Source organism: Chiloscyllium punctatum, chromosome 10 (assembly GCF_047496795.1).
Source record: "Chiloscyllium punctatum isolate Juve2018m chromosome 10, sChiPun1.3, whole genome shotgun sequence".
Lineage (NCBI taxonomy): Eukaryota > Metazoa > Chordata > Chondrichthyes > Orectolobiformes > Hemiscylliidae > Chiloscyllium > Chiloscyllium punctatum.
The window spans coordinates 76,114,137-76,134,207 of NC_092748.1; the positions used below are offsets into that span (position 1 = coordinate 76,114,137).

Sequence of the window (20,071 nt, forward strand, 5' to 3'; positions counted from 1 at the left end):
GCCATTTTCATTTTGTGCGCAACATTTTAAAAACAACAATGTGAAGCTAGAAGCATGGAGAAAAGAAATATGGGCAAAATAAATCCCATTCTCTCCTCTCCTAGTGCCAAACAACACTCAATATGGTCAGTTCTATAACACCATGGTTGTGTTCTTGTGCAACCCCATATTATAGAAAAACTGCACTTTAGAAACAGCTCTTAATGTGTTAGCACTGTAATCGCGATACACCCAACACACCTTTTAAAAATTTGCACTGTACAAACTGTCCCCAATTCGTCACTCGTGTTCGTGGATTTGCATCGACGAAACATGCGTTATAACAGAACGACTTGTACTGTTGAACTTCAGTGTACAGCACCCAAAATTTCTATCATACCACAGGGTAATGGGTGCTGCGGACCCGAGCAGATTGGGAGGCATAACCCAATCAAGGATGTTTACTGTTCTGCTTCAGCTACAAAAAAATTCATCCCATATACAATGGCTGTAACAAGTTACAGTCTCAACAGCACAAAGCAATATATGTAAAAAAAAGTGAAGCAGCATCCTTAATATTGTACCTCTTAGTTTATACTGTTCTCCTATAGCAGGATTAACTGTAAAGGTGTGAGAGTCTTCATCACTTGGTGAGATGACCGCCCCTGCTAGCTGCAAAGTGCCTCTTGGCTTTTGATTTCTGGATTGCTCATTGACAAAATATTCTAGTAGTCCAGCTTCATTATTTAAAACAAAGAATCTGGTGGAGGAACAAATAAAGACAGTCACTACAAAGGACTAAAACAATAGCAGCTTGCTTGCTAATTAGGAAAATCACACATTAACGAAGGGCAGAAAGGAACTTATGTTTATGCTGAAACTGGGGAAATATCAAAAACTGAAAAGTGATAAATTACTTTCATTTAACGCACAAGTTCATTTAACATGCACAGCATGATTCCAAAAATAGGAACATAAGCTTGTAGCCAATGATTGTATTTAGGTTGATAATGGAAGAGCTCTTCTTCACAAAATCTACCTTTTACATCAACTGAACCATCACACAGGTTTACAGTTTCATACCTAATCCAAAAGTCAACTTTGAGAATGCCGATCTCTCCGATCTGCACCTTTTATCAGCCTAAATAACATACTCAAATGTTGGAGGGGGCAATCAATTCAACCATGATACCAAAGAAAGGTAACATGATTGCAAAAAAACTTAAGACTCAGCAGGTCTGGCAACACTTGTGGACAGATAAATGGAGTTAACCTTTCAAGTCCAGTTGGACTCTTCTTCAGAAGTTGAATTTAATTTTAAGGCTGAATTAAAATATTACATTATTGAAAGTACTGGATTGAGAGAGAATTTTCCTTTGATGTAGAGTCATAGAGATGTACAGCACGGAAACAAACACTTCAGTCCAACTCGTCCATAAGATATCCTAACCTAATCCAGTCCCATTTGCCAGAACTCGGCCCATATCCATCTAAACCTTTCTTATTCATATACCTATCCAGATGCCATTTAAAGGCTTGCAATTGTACCAGCATTCACCACTTCCTCTGGCAGCGCATTCCATACACGCACTACCCTCCGTGAAAAAGTTGCCCCTGGGGTCCCTTTTAAATCTGACCCCCTCACCCTCAACCTATGCCCTCTAGATCTGGACTTCCACACCCCAAGGAAAAGACCTGTCTATTTACCCTTTCCATGCAGTGGAATAAACAAATAAATCAAGTCACAGTACTAAAGCTTACCTAGTTTTGTGAACAAATGTTGTATTTATTAGGTACACTAATTACTTCTCTAAGAAGCTATCCCAACATGTAATATTCAAATGTTTGGATTCATGAAATGTTAAAATTGTGTTGAGGCTAAACAAGGATTCAATGTTGTTCCCACTATCTCATGGAGCATAAGTACCACTTGCAAATATATGCTTGGCATATTATGTTATCAACAACATAAACACCTATGCATAAATCACAAATATAGAAACTTTTAAAATTTTAAAATTCTGAATGAGGTACAAAATACCCTGCCCACAAACAATCCATACCACAATGAGGAATTTTAGCCATTCTTTTCTGTTAAGGTTTAGTCAAGTTACTTATTAAATCAACATTTCGACTCATACTTATGGTCTTAAGAATTATGTTGTTGAACACACTAACCACGATTTGACTCAGTGGAGAAAGATTTGGAGGTCTCTATCCCGATAAGCATAAATATGAGGATTCCTATAGCACTGTGGTAGTGGGCTTAGCATCTGGGCCAGACAGGTTCAAACCCAACCTGCTCCAGTGGTATACCACAATATGTCTGAACAGGATGATTAAAAATGACCATAGAAATATGCCCTAACAGCCAATTTCACCTGTAACATTGCTATCACATCAATCTATCAACTATTTAATCTGTTTCTTTGTTATCGCCATGTTTTACACGTGTTCTAATGCTCCTCTGAATGATCTCCTATTTTCAATGTTCAAACTAGAGTTTGTTTTCTGTTGTCTGTGTGGAGGTGAAATTCAGGGAAAACACCACCTTTGGAATTTAAAATTTAGAACACACTCAATTCCAGTGGTTAGACGTTGTCATTCAAATCTGCTTTGTGGTAGGGGTTGGGCTCACCGCAAGGATTTAAGAAGTCACTTGGGACAATTCAGAGATCACTGAAAAACGGTTCCGGGAATAGAGTTTACAGAGAAAACTCAGGAGCAGCCGTCAGCTTGGTGAAATTAGCTTTTAGTGAAGAGCTAAGTTAAAATTGTGAATAAAGAGAGTACAGCTTTTGAAGTCCGAGAGGTATACACAAGATCAGGGACAGTCATCAAGGACGCGGGTGACAAAATTCCTTGATTAAGAATGGAGATCAGATCAGCAAAGGTGAAGAATTGCATTTTCTTGTGAAGTTTGTTGAGATGTGATAACCATGTATCATGTTAAAAATCACACAACACCAGGTTATAGTCTAACAGGTGCAACACTCTGAAAGCTAGTGTTTCCAAATAAACCTGTTAGACTATAACCTGGTGTTGAGTGATTTTTAACTTGGTACACCACAGTCCAACACCGGCACCTCCAAATTAATGTATCAGTAAATTTAGGAGGAGATATGAGAATTCTGTGGGATCTGCCCTTCTTGCATTTGCTATGTGATGTGCTTTTGGGATGTTTGATCACTGTTTATTACTCATGCTTACAACATATTAATTCTGTTTGTTAAAATAAGTTGTGGATGTATTTTAAATTATATTACTGTTCTAACTTAAAATAGTGTTGGCGTTATGATTCCAGACCAAATCAATGTCCTATTCTGCTCCATGTCTGGCTCTTTATTTCTATCCTTGGTGACCTCTATTGACTCCATTCTTTCAACATATTGAAAATGTAAAATTCTCATCCATATTGAAATCACTTCATGTATTGTGTAAAAGGTTTATTTAAAAATACCCTCATCTTTGTAACCTTCTCCATCTCTCTTTTGAATATTAGAAAACTAAGCCACATTTTAAAATAATAAAATGGTTACTGCACAGATGGAGGCACACAGACTTTCCACAAAAGCTGTTAATCTAGCCCAACTCCATTTTCTCTCCATAATCTTCATTTTATCTTTAGATGTTTATCCAATTTACCATTGAAAGCAATAATTAATGCACATCCACCACCCAATGCAGTTCACTCCAGATGCCACCCCACTTGACTTTTTGAAAGTACTTTCTTGGCCAATATTTAAATAAGATGAAGTTGTTTTATAAGTGTCTCAATTGACATAACCATAATTTGAAACAGCAACTATTTTTATGACCAAAGCACAGATGCAATCTTCCAACAAATGCATTCTTACATTCATTATGCAAATTGAGCTAGTTGATAAAAACAGATTTTACAGAGGTTCATAAAATCACGAGGGGCACAGGTGAAGTGAATAGCCATGAACGTTTCCCCAGAGTAGGGAATTCCAAAACTAGAGGACATAGATTAAATGTGAGAGGGGAAAGATTTAAAACAGACCTGAGGGACATTTTTTTTAAACACGGAAGGTGTTTAAATGGATCGAGCTGCCAGAAGAAGTGATAGAAGCAGGCATAATTACAACATTTAAAATACATTTGGACGTGTACATGAATAGAGGGATGTGAACTAACCACAAACAAATGGGACTCATTCAGTTTAGGAAAACTGGTCAGCATGAACGAGTTGGACTGAAAGGTCTGTATTTCCATGCTGTATGACTTGAGGACAACTTTTTCCAAATTAAAAAGAAACATTTATATCAGAAGTCTGACTTATGCTAACACTGTAGAGATAAGATACAGCTTTGCAATAATTATAGTGTAAGCACAATTTCAATTAGGCTTCACGAATGAATGAAACACAGGTAAAGCCAAAACTGCATTGCACCACCACAAATTTACACATTAAAGCAATCTAGGTTAATTGAAGTACTTAACTATTTCATAATTTCTGCTAAATGAACTCACCGATACTGCCAGCCTGTGACAAGATTTGTATATTTCATCAAATATCCATGTACATTTTCCATGTGATCACTGTAAGCCAGAAAAAAAAGAGAGAGCGGTGATATGTGAATCCATATAACCAAAAAACCGAGTGCAACCTAAGATCACACATTTCACTTCAGTCACGCAAAATATCAAAGCATTGAGGCAACCATAATATTTTGCATTTCGAACACTAGAAAATTTTAAGAGCGATTAATCCTTGAAACTTGTGCTATTAAGGATCTGAACCCGAATACAGGCTGAGGTAACAAGTTGTTGTCAGGAACAACCGCTTAACTGATGCTCTTAATAACTTAGAAGGCAGTAAAATGGCTTCTCAATGCAAATAACATGACAAAATGGCTTCTAGGCTGCAAATTGACAATTCTGCTATAGCTGCATTATTGACTAACCACAGTCTGCTTCAATAGAGATTAGCAGACAATGCTCCTTTACAGCACAGAAATAACTAGACTAGATAAGACATTACTGGCCATCCTAACCGAACTTCAGATGCAGGTGCAAAGGCTCGGTTAGTGAGGTAAGGATGGCATGAGTGTTGGAAAATAAAATTGCTTCCCAGGAAATATCATTAGATCAAGTAACTGTCAAATAAAGCAATATCATGTATTGATTGGTAATTGTCTGAATGTACTATGCGATCAAAACCTGCACCTTTCTTTAAGCAAAGTATAAAAATGTCTTTGTTTTAAGCCATGTGCACACCACCTCTGAGGAACACGAAAGTGTATAACCTCTGTTTCCAGATGCCCGGCCACATGAAGAAATAAAGAATGAAGTCTTAAAGAAACCAGACTGATTGCGAGTGCTTATTGACCATTCATGGAACAGAGAGACCCCTCCAACCGCCAAGGGTCTTGATCTTCATTATGAGCTACCATTGATTTTCAATAAGAACAAAGATCGGAGATTAGAAGGAGGCATACAACAGATCAGAAAATTAGGTGGGTGTTTTGGATAAAAAAGTAGAAAACAGAAATATACTTTAAATTGAAATATTTATGGGCATTCTTAGGCACTCCAATAAAGAAAGGTTACTCGTGCAATGAAAAAAAAACTGCAGTTTAAATCAAATGGCACCAAGATGAAATGAGACACTTGGAAATAAAAAGTGAAAAATAAAGACAGTCTAGTTGCTGTGTTGTAAAGCTTGTAAGGATGAAAAGGAGAATCAGTAAAACATTATTTCTTGAATCAGTAAGAGTGCATTAGTTTAAAGTTAGTGCTAGAAGCAAAAGTGGTTAGAAGTTTTATTTCTCAAGTCATCAGAATAAGCTGAGAACTAATGGAATTTAATTCAATCAACCTTGCGTCATACATAGATAGAAATTCATTGCTGCAAATAAGTCTCCAAAATGTGCTGAAAATTACATCATTAATTTCTGTAATCACAATTGGCAGTACAGAGCAACCTTAATTATCCAAACACCTCGGGCGGGGAGTATTTTGTTCAAATAACTGAATGTTCAGATAATCGAATGCCTGATAATACAGTTTAGGCAAGCACTGGGACCTTGCGATCTTGTCTGAATAATCCAAAATGCAGATAATCAAATGCCGGATAACAGAGTTTAAAGTGAGGGGTGCAGATGCTCCTGATGAAGGGCTTTTGCCCGAAACATTGACTCTCCTGCTCCTCGGATGCTGCCTGACCTGCTGTGCTTTTCCAACACTCTCAGATAACAGAGGCTCCTCTGTATACACTATTTCACTATTATTTCATTTCTCACTTATTCAAGTCCAGACATCTTAAGCCCCAAGCATTGCCAACCAATTCCAAAGAAACGCCAAGTATTGCTTTGGTATGGTTATTCAAATAATTAAATTGTGATGTTCAGATGGTAATTAAAATATTGTAGCTCTTCCAGATCTGAAATCACACAAATTTTCAGGGTTAATGTATTCAGCTTGGTGAGGGCAACATATGCAATTTTGGCTTTTCCTAGGATGCTCAGTAGAGAGATGTCACAATCATCATACAGGGTTATAGTCAGTGCACACAAAAATAACCTAAGCATCTTTGGGAAGGTCAAGTTCATCAACTCAAAAGATTGTACTTGATGCCAAATTGCCAAGCCATAATATTTCTCCTGACTCAGCCACAATCTTGGGATGGATTAATGGTTGTACACCCAAAAACTTATGGTAAACTGATCACTGGACCACAATCACATTGTTTAAGTGTAGGGAAATTGCAAAACTCTGCAGTACACAGGCATCTGGTTCTCCTGATAAATGAATCAAAGTTAGTACATGCATACAACAAATGATTAGGAAGACAAATGAAGTGTAGTTATTTATTCCAAGGGGAATTGAATATAAAAGAGAGAAGTTTAGCTACAGTTGTACAGGACATTAGTGAGAACACATCTGGAATAATGCATTTAGTTTCAGTCCCATTATTTAGTAAACCATATAATTGCATTAGAAGTTTAGAGAAGGTCCATTTGACCAATTCCTGGGATGAAGGGATTGTCAAATGACAAAAGGTTGGGTCTGAACCCATTGGCATTTATAAGAAAGAAAAGCGATCTAACTGGAACATTGAAGGTCCTGAGGGAACTTGGCAGGGTGGATGGTGAAAGGATGTTCCCCTTCGTGAGCAACGCAAGGGACACAGGTTAAAAACTAAAGCATCTCCCATTTGAGATGGGGACAAGGAGCATTTTTTCACCCCACAGTTTGTTGTTAGTATATGGAATTCTCTTCCCTCGAGAGCAGTGGAGGCATTGCTATTGATTTATTTTTTAAGGATGATTAAGACAGATTCATGACTGACAAAAAAGTCAAAGACTTTGGAGGATACATAAGGAAGAGGCCAAAAAGCAGAGCAACAGAACGTCAATCATTCAGAACTAAGAATGTTCTTGATTAAGCACAAATGGACGTTTAAACCGGAAACTAATTCACAAGATTAGCTATTGATTCAGATATAGACCAAGAAAGCGCATTTCACAGATAATTGCCAACCATCTTGGAAAAGTTGGGAAAATTGAACACAAGGTGCCATATTATTTTCAGAAGTAATGCAAATCCAATATGCTTGTATACACCAAGGAAAGTATCGCATACATTCTCAGATAAAGTCAAGGAAGAAATAGAATATATGCTCAGCTAAAAAGTTTACATTTTATAATATCAAAGAGAGGGTGTTCAGAAATGGTTACGTTCCAAACCCAAATGGTTCAAGAACCTGGGTACTCCTAATTTCAGTTGAACAGTGGAACATGTAAAGAACAGGTCAGAAAAAAAAAACTCTTCATCCATCTGGGTGTGAACCCTGACTTCTGGCAACTATCTCTGACTTAAGACTCGAGAAAGCCGATTACCTTTATTAAGCTTTATATATTATTGCATTAACCGGTTACACTTTGGAATTGCATCCACATGTGAGAGTTTCCAAAAGCCAATATCAAACACATTGGAAGACAATGATGGGATAATGTGCCACATGGATATATATATTAGCATGTCATCCATAAAAGAAGAACTTAACCAAAGAATTACAACAGTTATGGAAGTGCTTCAGAATGCAGGCTTAACAGTGAATGCCAAGTGTGAGCTTGCACAAACAAGAAAAATAGTTATTCAACACAAAATCCAGGCCACTAGAATCAGAATAGATGTCTTGAAAACTGGGCCAAAGAACATCTGCCACTAAGAAACATCACCAAGCTTCCTGTGGATCAGAAACCAGCAGCGAAAGTTTACAAACTTTGCACAAGCAAATGAGCCTTTGATACAACTACTCCAGGAGAATCAACAATGGTGTTAGAATGAAACAGCATTTGACAAAATCAAAAAACTACTGAATTTATCAGGATCCTTCAATTCTATTATCTGGATCGATTGTTCTTAATAGCAATTGATGCAATTTCAATAAGATTGTGGCAGTACTCTTTTAGGTGCAGAAAGGTGGAAAGCACAGCTCAGTTTACTGTGCTCCTAGATCACTCACCAAAATGGAACAAAAGTATGCAGCATACTAAGGAACTGCAGACTTTCCAGAGAGGGAGTACAATGAAGGTTCTCCATACTATGTCCTGAGAGAGAGATTGATGACCGTGACATTGTTCTCTCATGTTTAGAAAAAATTAGAAGTAATTTCATTCAAACAGAAAATTTTTACAGGGCTCAACAGGGTGAAGACAGGAAGAATGCTTGCGCTGGCTGGAACCGGGGTACCTGTCTAAAACCAGGAAACACAATCTCAAAATAACCTAATCAACTGCACACCGATTTTACCATATGGCAGACCTTTGAGCAGTATAGACATATTATTGATGGCTTAAGAGCACAAGAACAAGGTTCTGGTATAGGCAATTCAGCCCCTCGAGCCTACTTCATCATTTAGTATGGTCATGATTGATCTCAATTGGGCATGACAAAGTGTCATACAAGCCTACAGAAGTCAGTCTGATGGTCAAGTATTTCACACTCAATACAAGAGATGCAATGAACAGCCAAAGAAGGGAGAACCGTTATTACTACTATTTCAATTAAGACCAAGGAACTGCTTGGGAATGGATTAATTAAGTTCAAAGGAAAGAGCTTCATTAATTCTCAGTAGACTACTAAACACAATTAATTGAGACAAATATCTATGCCAATTCACTGCAAGCATACAAAACACAGCAACTGAGATCAAACAGGACAAAAAACAGATGAAGGGATGTTCTGAAAAAAATATCACATACTGATATCATTGACAAGTGGAACTATTTCTCAGAAAAGGCAGATCAATACAACTACCTCAGAGAGAGAAACACTCACTCAGTCTGTGGAAAGGAAGAATTCGAAGCATGTGACTCCTTAGAATGAGATCAGACTGATTAGTCACAGAATTCTGGAAGGAGACAGAAGTATTATAAAGGTCTAAGAGAATAGCATATTGTAAATAGAGTTTTGAGGAAAACACCCTGAACTCAAGTAACAGACTAATGTTTGGTATACCCTATACACATGATAAAACAGTAGAAGTTATGTCACATCTAAACAAAATGGAGTAGTTCTGGGCACCACATCTGAGGAAGGAGTTACTAGTCGGGAGCATGCAGATTAGATTTACCAAATCAATATGTAAGCTTGACAGGAAAATTACAAGGAGATGCAATGGAGGAATGCTGCATTTCCTAGAATTTAGAAATTAAGGCATGATTTGATCGAAGTTTGAGATATTAAGATGAACAGACAGCTTCTCTCTACCTGCCCCATTTCTATTGGTTGGAAAGGTCAATATTAATTCTATATTTTTTCATAATCCTATCTTCTGAGACTATCCCAATTTTAAAAAAAATCTCGAATGAACCTGTTCAGTGATGTTATTATACAACTCTGGGGCAGGCAGGACTTGAACTGAGGCCTCCTGACTCATTGTTAGGGACATTGCAAGAACTTTCCAATATGATTAGACTATGATTAGACTACTTAGTGTAGAAACAGGCCCGCCGGCCCAACAAGTCCACACCGACCCGCTGAAGCGCAACCCACCCATACCCCTGCATTTACCCCTTCACCTAACACTATGGACAATTTAGCCTGTCCAATTCACCTGACCTGCACATCTTTGGACTGTGGGAGGAAATCGGAGCACCTGGAGGAAACCCACGCAGACACAGAGAGAAGGTGCAAACTCCACACAGTGAGTCGCCTGAGGCAGGAATTGAACCCGGGTCTCTGGGGCTGTGAGGGAACAGTGCTAACCACTGTGCCACCCACTTAATTAATTCTGTCAACTGCTTAATCATATACAGACAGAGTCAGAGATGTACAGCTCAGAAACAGACCCTCCAGTCCAACTTGTCCTTGCTGATCAGATATCCTCTCTAAACCCAGCCCTTGGCCTATATCCCTCTAAACACTTCCTATTCATATACCCATCCAGATGCCTTTTAAAAAAATGTTGTAATTGTACCAGTCTCCACCACTTCCTCTGGCAGCTCATTCCCTACATGCACCACCTTCTGCATGAAAATGCTGCACCTGAGCCCCTTTTAAATTCACCCCCCCCACACCACCCTAAACCTATGCCCTCTAGTTCTGCACTCCCGCACCCCAGGGTAAAGACCTTGTCTATTTACCTTCTCCATGTTTATTTTATAACCTCTATTAGGTCACCCCTCAGCCTCAGACACTCCAGGGAAAACAGCCTCTCCCAATAGCTCAAATTCTCCAACCCTGGCAACATCCTCGAAAGGGTTCAGAAAAGATTTACAAGTTTCACAACATCTTTCCGAGAGGAAGGAGACCAGAACTGCACAATATTCCAAAAGTGGCCTAACCAATGTCCTGTACAGCTGCAAAATGATCTCCCAACTTCTTTACTCAAGACACTGACCAATAAAGTATACCAAATGCCTTCTTCACTATCCCTATCGTACTGCAACTCCACTTTCAAGGAACTATGAACCTGCACTCCAAGGTCTCTTTGTTCAGCAACACTTCTCAGGACTGTACCATTAAGTGTATAAGTCCTGCTCTGATGTGCCTTTTCAAAACGCAGCACCTCACATTCATCTAAATTTGGTGGACATTAACTATGGATTCACATGTGCTCCTATACAAACGGTTCAACTGTAGTTGTTGGGTTAGTAGTACATGTGTACTTACTGGGACATCTTACAAACAATTGTGCAAAAGCTCCGGAGGGCACTTGTGGAGCAATGGTAGAGTCCCTATCTCTGAGCAAGGAGGACTAGTTCAAGTTCCACCTGCTCAAGAAATGTATAAATGACATCTCTGAACAGGCTGATTATAAAATATATTAAGGGACACAGTTATAGATGGCCAAGAAGCTAAAAGACATACTCATAGCCTATCAAATGCTGCCTGTTTGAAAACAAAGATACAGTACAGATCATCGACTAGTAATAACTGGAACAGTTGTAAAGATTACCAGAATTGGTTGATTTAAAGTTATGTCAGATCAACTGTAACCAAAGAAAACATTTATAATAAAATAATGATACATTTTGCTGAAGAACCACCCAAATATTTGGAATTACTAGTAAATCAGCAACTGCCTTTAGGAGAGGGGATAAAGGTAAAGGTAGAGTATGCCATATTTACATTTCAACCATATTGAAAAACTGCTACGATAATCAAAACTAAAGATTACCCTACGTATGCAGGATTTATGCATTTCCGTAATGGGAAATGCATTGATCATGACAATTGGTTCAATGTGTTGTGGAAGTGGGTGAATTATTAAAGGAATAATTGTCAAATTTATCAATAGCATGCTTGCCTTTTTATCAGCTGTGTGCTTTTATTACAGGTTTGGAACAAATCTATGTTGACACTCCTGCTTCACTGAGGGAATGCTGTGTTGGCAAACATGCTGACTTTTTGAAAAATATATTGACCCAAGGCCTTATCTCTCTCTTCACATGGATTTAAAAACAAAATCCACGACATGGTACAAGGAAGAAAGGGCATTTTTCTGTTATCTTAGCCCAAGATCTATCCCTCATCAAAATATACTGATCATTTATTTCATTTCCTGGTTGTGGAACACTGCTGTGCACATAATTGCCTACAGAAGCAGTGTCAGCACTTAAAAAGAAATCAATTGGCTATGAAACTCTTAAGGTTGTCTGCAAGTTGTGAAAAGCAAGATATATAAATGCTGGCCCTTCTTATCTATGTAGTAGCCACTGCTGGATATCAACAAAATTATTCTTAAAATGCTTTAAAACTATTAAGTCGCATACAACTTGAATGAAATGCAAGAACATGATGTACACCTGTGAAACAGCATCCCAGAACAGAAGTTAACCCTTTGGCAGTGTGTTCATTTTGTCTGTAATCAGCCAACCAGCTACCAATGAATATCAGCGTTACTTGCATTCCTTCCATAGGCTAATGGATCATTTATCTAACAATATTGCAGAACATAATCCAGTTTTACAAGAAAAAGTCAATGCACTGGAACGCTGGCTCAGATAGCATATACTTGTGGATTGTCTGTTTCTAGTTTACTTTTACATTCAGCATATACATTGACTCTTGTTTTTAAAAGGATCATTACAATTTCAATGATTGACTTTTATGCCAACAACTACAGTATCACTAAAACCTGGAAAGTCAGAGAGCAGAAAGCATGGAACCATTTTAAAAAGGATGGCATTATAGGTTGCTTAGATTGCTTTCAAATCCTTCCATGGTTTCACACCTCCCTATCACTGCAATCTCATCCAACATTACAATTCTCCAAGATTTGTGTTCCTCCAATTCCAGCGTTCTTAAGCATCCTTAACTTCAGCTACCCTAACATTGGTGTCAGTGTCTTCAGCTGCCAAGGTTCTAAGCCCTGAATTCCCTCCCTCAACGGCAATGGCTCGCAAACTCTTCCCTCCTTTATGGGTGCTTCATAAAATCTAAACTTCTGATCATCGGCCTCCATCTCCTAATGCAGCTTAGTATTAAAGGTTGTTTGTTATCACTCCTATGGAACACCTTGGGAGATTTACTACATTAAAGATACTACATAAATCTCAGAAGATGCTACTGCTGTTAAAGGATTGACAATCAAACTCTATTGTTAGCTTTTCACTGATCTTTGGAGATTACAGGAATGAATAATTATTACATTTTAATATTAACAGATGGGCAATTAACCAGTGAAAAGCCAAAATGTCTAAATTTCATCTGAACAACTTAATGTCTGAATTATATCCTTATTGCTTCACCAGCACATCTTTCTATTCACTACCAGGTAAAGATTTCAAGTACAAAAACATCCACACATTTTCTAGACAGGTAATAATTTTATAAAATCAGGAAGGTACATCCCAAAACAAATGAAAGATTCATCTAAACGTGGTTGTCCAGTTTGCTAGCATGCTGTCCATTTCTGCTGATGCAGTGAAATAATCTGCTGGTTGTCATTTCCTTCATTATATAATGAGGGTAGTATTAAAGGATTTACAAAATAAAGTGAACACACAAAAGGATTAATGCTCTGCCACAAGCCTATCTTTGAGATAAAAATGCACAATAGTACAAATTCAATTATAGCTTCACAACAATTTAAATTTAGAAATAAATTACCAACAATAATGGCACATCCCAATGTTTATGCTCCGATATTAAGTTGGCACTACACGTGACTGCAAAAGAAACTGCAGCAATAAACTACAACCGTAGGATTTTAATACAGATCAAGAGTTTAAACACTTTGTGCTCCCAATACCAAAGAGAACCACAAAAAACGGCTAAAGACCTCCTTGATCGGTCAGTTGCAGCAAGAATCTGCGTGCCTGGCAGTATTGTTGCATCCATGAGAAGTAACAAAAATAGGAGACAAAAGCAACAGCTGCTAAGAAGGTGGCAGCAAAGAAACCCAAGATTCACAAAAAAAGGAGAAAAAATGTGGTCTAAGACCTAGTCAAAACTAGCAGAACTTAAACAAGAAAAACAGCACCCAAACAGAAATAAATACAAAGAGCATAACATAAAAATCTGAATCCAAAGGCTTTTTTTTTCTCCGAGCCACCACACCCCTGCGAACAGAGCTGTTTGGTATTTGTGTGAAGACGATGGTGTTGCTAAGATTGCTTCTTGTTACAGAAGTGTTTAAAATAAAATATTACTGACCAGTTCATTGAAACAGGGCCATATTTAAAAGCTCCATCATGGGAAATATATGGGCAACACCATCTTCGTGATAGGTAGTTGCCATTCTGTCAATTCCAAATGACAAAACAGTGACGCTGTGTTGCTGTGCATGTGTACTAACTGCTCTGCCTAGTGGTGTTGATGATAAATGCAGCCTAAATGAACAGTTGTATGCTGTACATCATTCCTTTAGATGAAAATAATTCAGCAAATCAGTTTATGTAATGGTAGATTTTAAAATAAAATTGCACTAAGGTTTAATCAGATTGTACAAAAAAGTTCCTTTAAATAGTCAGCCAATAGCATTTTCCATAAACATTTCCAAGTGCCAGAATCACAGCAATTTTAAGAAAAAAATATTTAAAGTAAATTCTGATACTCAAACAATCTGGAATTCAGAAGATGGAAAGCAAAATATACCTACTGATTAAACAGTACTAAGGTTTCATACACAGTATTAGCATATTAAATTTAAAGAGATTTTAGGATGCTTTATTAAGTATGCTATATAAGTGAATGTTGCACTCTCTGCTTTCCAATATGGCATTATTATTGAACCCTTTAATCCTCATTTAGTTCTAGTTGCACCCCAAATAATGAACGCATGGTGAGATGAATTCCCAGTACAGATCATTTTCACATCTTGCTAATCAAACGTTACATTTTATATCCTACATTAATTTCTTACCTCCCAGCTAACTAACAGCCATAAAGTTTAGATGGTTTCAAAATTATGCTCACATCTCCTTCCGAATCATACATCTTCTGTCCATTAAGACAACATGTATTCACACTCTTCATTATGCCAATGAATTAATCGCTTCTGAAATACATGCAAATTCCATCTGACCATGCTACATTTGTCCGAGAGCTCAACTGCTGTCTCTGATAGTAGATCCTATTAACTTTTGCCACAATGTCATGCAAACAAAATGTGGTAATCTGATTTTTCCCTGCCTCCTTGAATAATAGTGTGGCATTTTCAATTATCTAACCCAGCCATTTATAGGGTCAAGAGGTTCTAGACTGATCCAAGGTCAGACTGTTATAAAGCTCATTGAAAGTGGAATAAAGCCTTCTCAGTATCAGAATATGCCATTTGTGAATGGACAAATTACTTTGTAGACTTTCAAATATATGAGAAAGCTGAGGTTAACATTTTCACTGTAAAACAAGAATGAATTAAGATCTTTTGCAAACTTTTATTTGGGAGGTTTTTATTAATATTGGAGAAAGGCACCTATTATCACAATTAACCTGGAATAGTTAATGATACAGAATAAGATTCCTCTACAGCACTAAAGTTATGCATACTGTGCCATATGGGACATTATTTTTGCTTTCCACACGACTAACTATTTAATTAGAGAGATCAAGGATGCCTAGCTTTTTGGAATCTGAAGACAGATACTCATGTCAGGACAGGTCTAAGAAAATACATACATGCACACACTCACTGTGTTAGACTTATGTAAAATTTATAAAGATGGCTGTCAACTAGTTAGTAAACATAATCGATGAGATCTTGCTGTGAAAATAACAGTGTTATTAGCACTCACATTTATTTAAATGCAAAATACACAGCAACATCTGCCAAGGACTAAATGCACAGCTAAATGATAAAGTTTCTGTTTGGGATTGATTACCTATTGCATTATCTGCAATGATGGCAAACTCCACCCGTGTTAAAATTATAAAGCAGAAACAAAAAAAAAGATATAAGCTCCAGATGACCACCTTAGACACAAGTAAACAGGCACATGCTCAACAAGATTAAAGAGGTAAATATGTGACTCAAAAGATTTGTTGGGGAGAATTTGGTTTGAATTTATGGGATGTTGGCACCAGAACTGGGCAAAGAGAAGGATGTTCCAATGGGACAGGCACTAACTGAATCATGCTGAGAGGATACTACTTGCAAATCATATAACTAGGGCTGTGGATAGGACTTTAAACTAAATACAGAAGAACTCGGGTTATCCGAACAAGATTGCAAGGTCCTGATGCTTGGCTAAACTGTGTTATCTGGCATTCGATTATCCAAACACAATTCGCCTCGCCTGTGTCATTCAGGTAATTGATGTTCCTCTGTAATGTGTTCATGTGAGCACACATGCATGTGCATGAATGCATGGGGGTGTTCAGCCACGTGGAAAATTATGGAAAAAATTAAAAAGGAGGGGAGGGCTAAGCAGATGCTCTTACAGTTTCCAGAACAATTATTAGGACAGAGTATGGAAAGGGTCAGGAATCTAACTTCAGACACAGTAGATGTGGGGACAACTATGAGAAGTGGAGCATTCAACACAGGACTGAGAATGTTGTACTTAAATGCATACAGAAGATGAAACAAAGTAAATGATGTTAGTGCAGATTGAAATTGCAGTTACAATGTCATGGGTATCACAGAGACATGGCTGCAAGGCAATCATGGCTGGGAACTAAATATCCATGGATATATGTCCAATCGAATGCACAGGCAGATAGGTACAGGTGGCAGGGTTACCTTGTTAGTACAAGTGAAACTAAATTGATTGCAAGAAGTGATAGCGAGATGATTTTAATAAGTGATAAAAGTGTAGGAAGGCAAAAAAAAAATGTGGGTACAGGTAAGGAACCACAAAGGAAAAAAAAAAGACCCTAACAAGAGTTATGTACAGGGCTCCAAGCAAGAATCAGGATGTGGGGAAGAAAATAAATGAAACAGAAAGTAATGTAAGAATGCCACTATTACAATAATCATGGGGGACCTCAATATGCAGATGGACTGGGAAAATGGAGTTGGTAGCAGATCTCAAGAAAAGGATTCCTGAAAGTTTCAGATTTTTTTTTGAGTAGCTGGTGGTAGACCCCAGTAGGAAACAGGGAGCTCTGGATTTAATGCTGTAGTGCTTAACATGAAGGAACTCCGAGGGAGCAGTGACTATGATAAGATAGAATCCACCCCTGCAGTTTGAGGGGGAGAAACTGGAATCAGATTTAACTGCATTACAATTGAATAAAGGTAACTACAAAGACATGAGGGAGGAGATGGCCAGAGTTGACTGGAAGGGGAATTTAGCAGGAAAGATAGTAGACCAGCAATGGCAGGAGTTTGAGGGTAATTCGGGAGATCAGCAGAAATTCATCCCAAGGAAGAAGAAACACACCAAGGGAAGGGCAAGACAACAACAGAAGGCAGGGAGAGCATAACAGCAAAAGAAAAAGCATACAATGTGGTGAAGATTAGTGGGAAACCAGAGGATTGGAAAGCCTTTAAATACCAGCAGAGGATAACTAAAAAAAGTAATAAGGAGTGAGATGATGAAATAGGAAGGTAAGTTAGCTAGTAGTTTAAAAAAGATTGCAAGAATTTTTTTAAAGATATATGAAAGGTAAGATGTGCAAGAGTGGACATTGGCCTGCTGGAAAGTAATACTGGAGAAGTAGTAATGTGGAACAAAGAAATGGTGGATGAACTGAATAGGTACTTCGCATCAATTTTCACAGTGGAATAAATCAGCAGCATACCACAGCTTCAAGGAGAGTCAGCAGGCAAGGTCAAGTGTAGTGGCCAGCATTAAGGAGATGATGTTGGGGAAACTGAGAAGTCTGAAGGGGGACAAATCACGTGAACTAGATGGACTACACCCCAAAGTTCTGAAGGAGCTAGTTAAGGTGATTGTGGAGACATTGGTAGTGATCTTTCAGGAATCACTGGAGTCAGGGAGGGCCCCAAATGAATGGAAAGAGGCTATTTAAGGAACAAAGGAAGATGGAATACATGAAAGTACAGGTTGGTTAGCCAGATCTCTGTCAAGATTTGAGTCCATTATTCAGGATGTGATTTCTGAGTACTTGAAAGTGAATGGTAAAATAGGACTAGATCAGTAGGGCTTCATCAAGGGTAAGTCATGCCTGGCAAATTTGTTAGAATTCTTTGAGGTGGTAGCAAGCAAGTTAGACAAAGGAGAGCCAGTGGACCAAATTAATTTGGATTTGACAAGGTGCTGCACAGGAAGCTGCTAAACAGGATGGGAATCTATGTCTGCTGCAAGGTACTGGCACGCATAGCGGATTGGTTGACTGGCAGAAGGGATGTTTTTTCAGGATGACACCCACTGACTTGTGAAGCTCTGCAGGAGTCAGTGTAGAGACCAAGTAGGGTGATGAAGTAGGGATGGGTGAACACAGGTAGAAGGTATGACCTGGTTGGCCGATGGGAAGAATGAGGTAAAAACAATGACTGCAGATGCTGGAAACCAGATTCTGGATTAGTGGTGCTGGAAGAGCACAGCAGTTCAGAATGAGTCCGGTTGATAGCTGGAAGGAAAGGGTGATCTGAGGAATGGAAGGGAAGGTGCTGGGAAGAAGGAAGTTGGGGTGGGAAGGCACCAACCCCAACCTCACCAAGGACATCTTCTCCTCCCCAGCCCTCTCTTCCTTCCCTTTCCAGATCCTTGGTTCATGCCACTCTCCCCACCAACCCCCCCAAAGCCCTGGTAATTTCCCCTGCAACCATAAAAGATACAAAACTTGCCAGCACACCACCTCCCTCACCTCCATCCAAGTCCCCAAGCAGTCCTTCCACATGAGATAGAGGTTAAATTGCCTCTCCTCCAACCTAGTTTACATACCACTGTATGCAGTGTTCCTGATGTGGTCTTCTCTACACTGGGGAGAACAAACGTAAACTCAGGGAACGTTTCACCGAGCATCTCGGCCAGGCCCCGCAGAGGCTGACCTGACAGCCCAGTCACCTCCCATTTTAATTCCCCTTCCAACTCCCTTCACATATGACAATCCTTGGCTTCCTGCATTGCCACAGCAAATCAGACCACAAATTAGAGGAACAACAGCTCATCTTGTGCCTCACCAACCTACAGCTCAGAGGACTCAACATTGAGTTCAACTTTAAATAATCTCCCTTCTCTTCCCTTCCATTCCATTCCTCTGACCAACCAGACTCATTCCTCCCATCAACCAACCAGGTCGTACCCTCTACCTGGATTCACCAATCACTACCTCATGACCTTGCATGCCGCACCCCCCTTACACCCACCGCCAATCCTGAAGAGTTACACCCGAAACGTTGACTTCTCCACCTCCTGATGCTGTCTGGCTTGCTGTGTTCGTCCAGCCTCCTGCTTGTCTACCTTATTTTCCAAATGCAGCCAGGTTTCAGAAATTTGGGAATCCTAGTTCAGAATTGTTAAAGTGAATGTGCAGGTCAGTTATCAGCTAGTTAAGGCATATACAGGGTTTGAATTCATTTCAAGAGGACTAGAATACAGGAGCAGAGATGTATAGCTGAGCCATATAAGGTTTTAGCCAGTCCACATTTGGAATATTGTGAACAATTTTAGGTGCCGAAGGATTTGTGGCTTCTGAGGGATTCAACAGGAGGTTTACAAGAATGATCCTGGGATGAAGGGCTTGTCACACAAGGAATTGTTGAGGATTCTGGGTCTGCACTTCAGTTTAGAAGGATGAGGGGGATTATTGAAATTTACAGGATACAGAAAGGCCTGATAGTGTGAACATGGAGAAGATGTTTCCACCCAGAGGAGAGATTGGGATTGAGAGCACAGCTCAGAATGAAGGGACCATACTTTAGAACTGAGATGAGGAGCAGTTTCTTCAGCCAGTGGGTGGTGATTCGTGGCACTTATGGCCACAGAAGGTTATGGAGGCCAAGTCATTGAGTGCATTTAAGACAAAGGTAGATAACTTTTTGATTAGTAGAGGGATCAAATGTTACAGGGAGAAGACAGGAATATGGGGCTGAGAAATATATCAGCTGAAATTGAAAGGCGAAGCAGACTCAAGGGGCCGAATTGCCCAATTATGCTCCTACACCTTATGGTGGTCTCAGTTCTTTTCGCTGAATCATACACGAGTTGCAGAACTCTTGCAACTATCCTTCCATTCTACTATCAGGTGTACTCATTCAAAACTT

The 20,071-nt window shown here is 38.9% G+C and overlaps 1 protein-coding gene across 3 annotated transcripts in view; it reads right to left on the minus strand.

The window, feature by feature from the left end:
- Positions 1 to 20,071, minus strand: part of osbpl11 (oxysterol binding protein-like 11) — an 83,979-nt gene that overhangs the window by 53,182 nt on the left and 10,726 nt on the right. For all 3 annotated transcript variants that reach the window (XR_011961704.1, XM_072579589.1, XM_072579590.1), the window contains exons 2-3: positions 4,474 to 4,542; positions 564 to 739 (exon numbers count right to left, since the gene is read on the minus strand). Coding sequence is in view for 2 of the 3 variants with exons in the window: in XM_072579589.1 (XP_072435690.1) it covers positions 564 to 739; positions 4,474 to 4,542 (245 nt within the window). In the remaining variant the exon portion in view is untranslated. The remainder of the gene's footprint in view (positions 1 to 563; positions 740 to 4,473; positions 4,543 to 20,071) is intronic.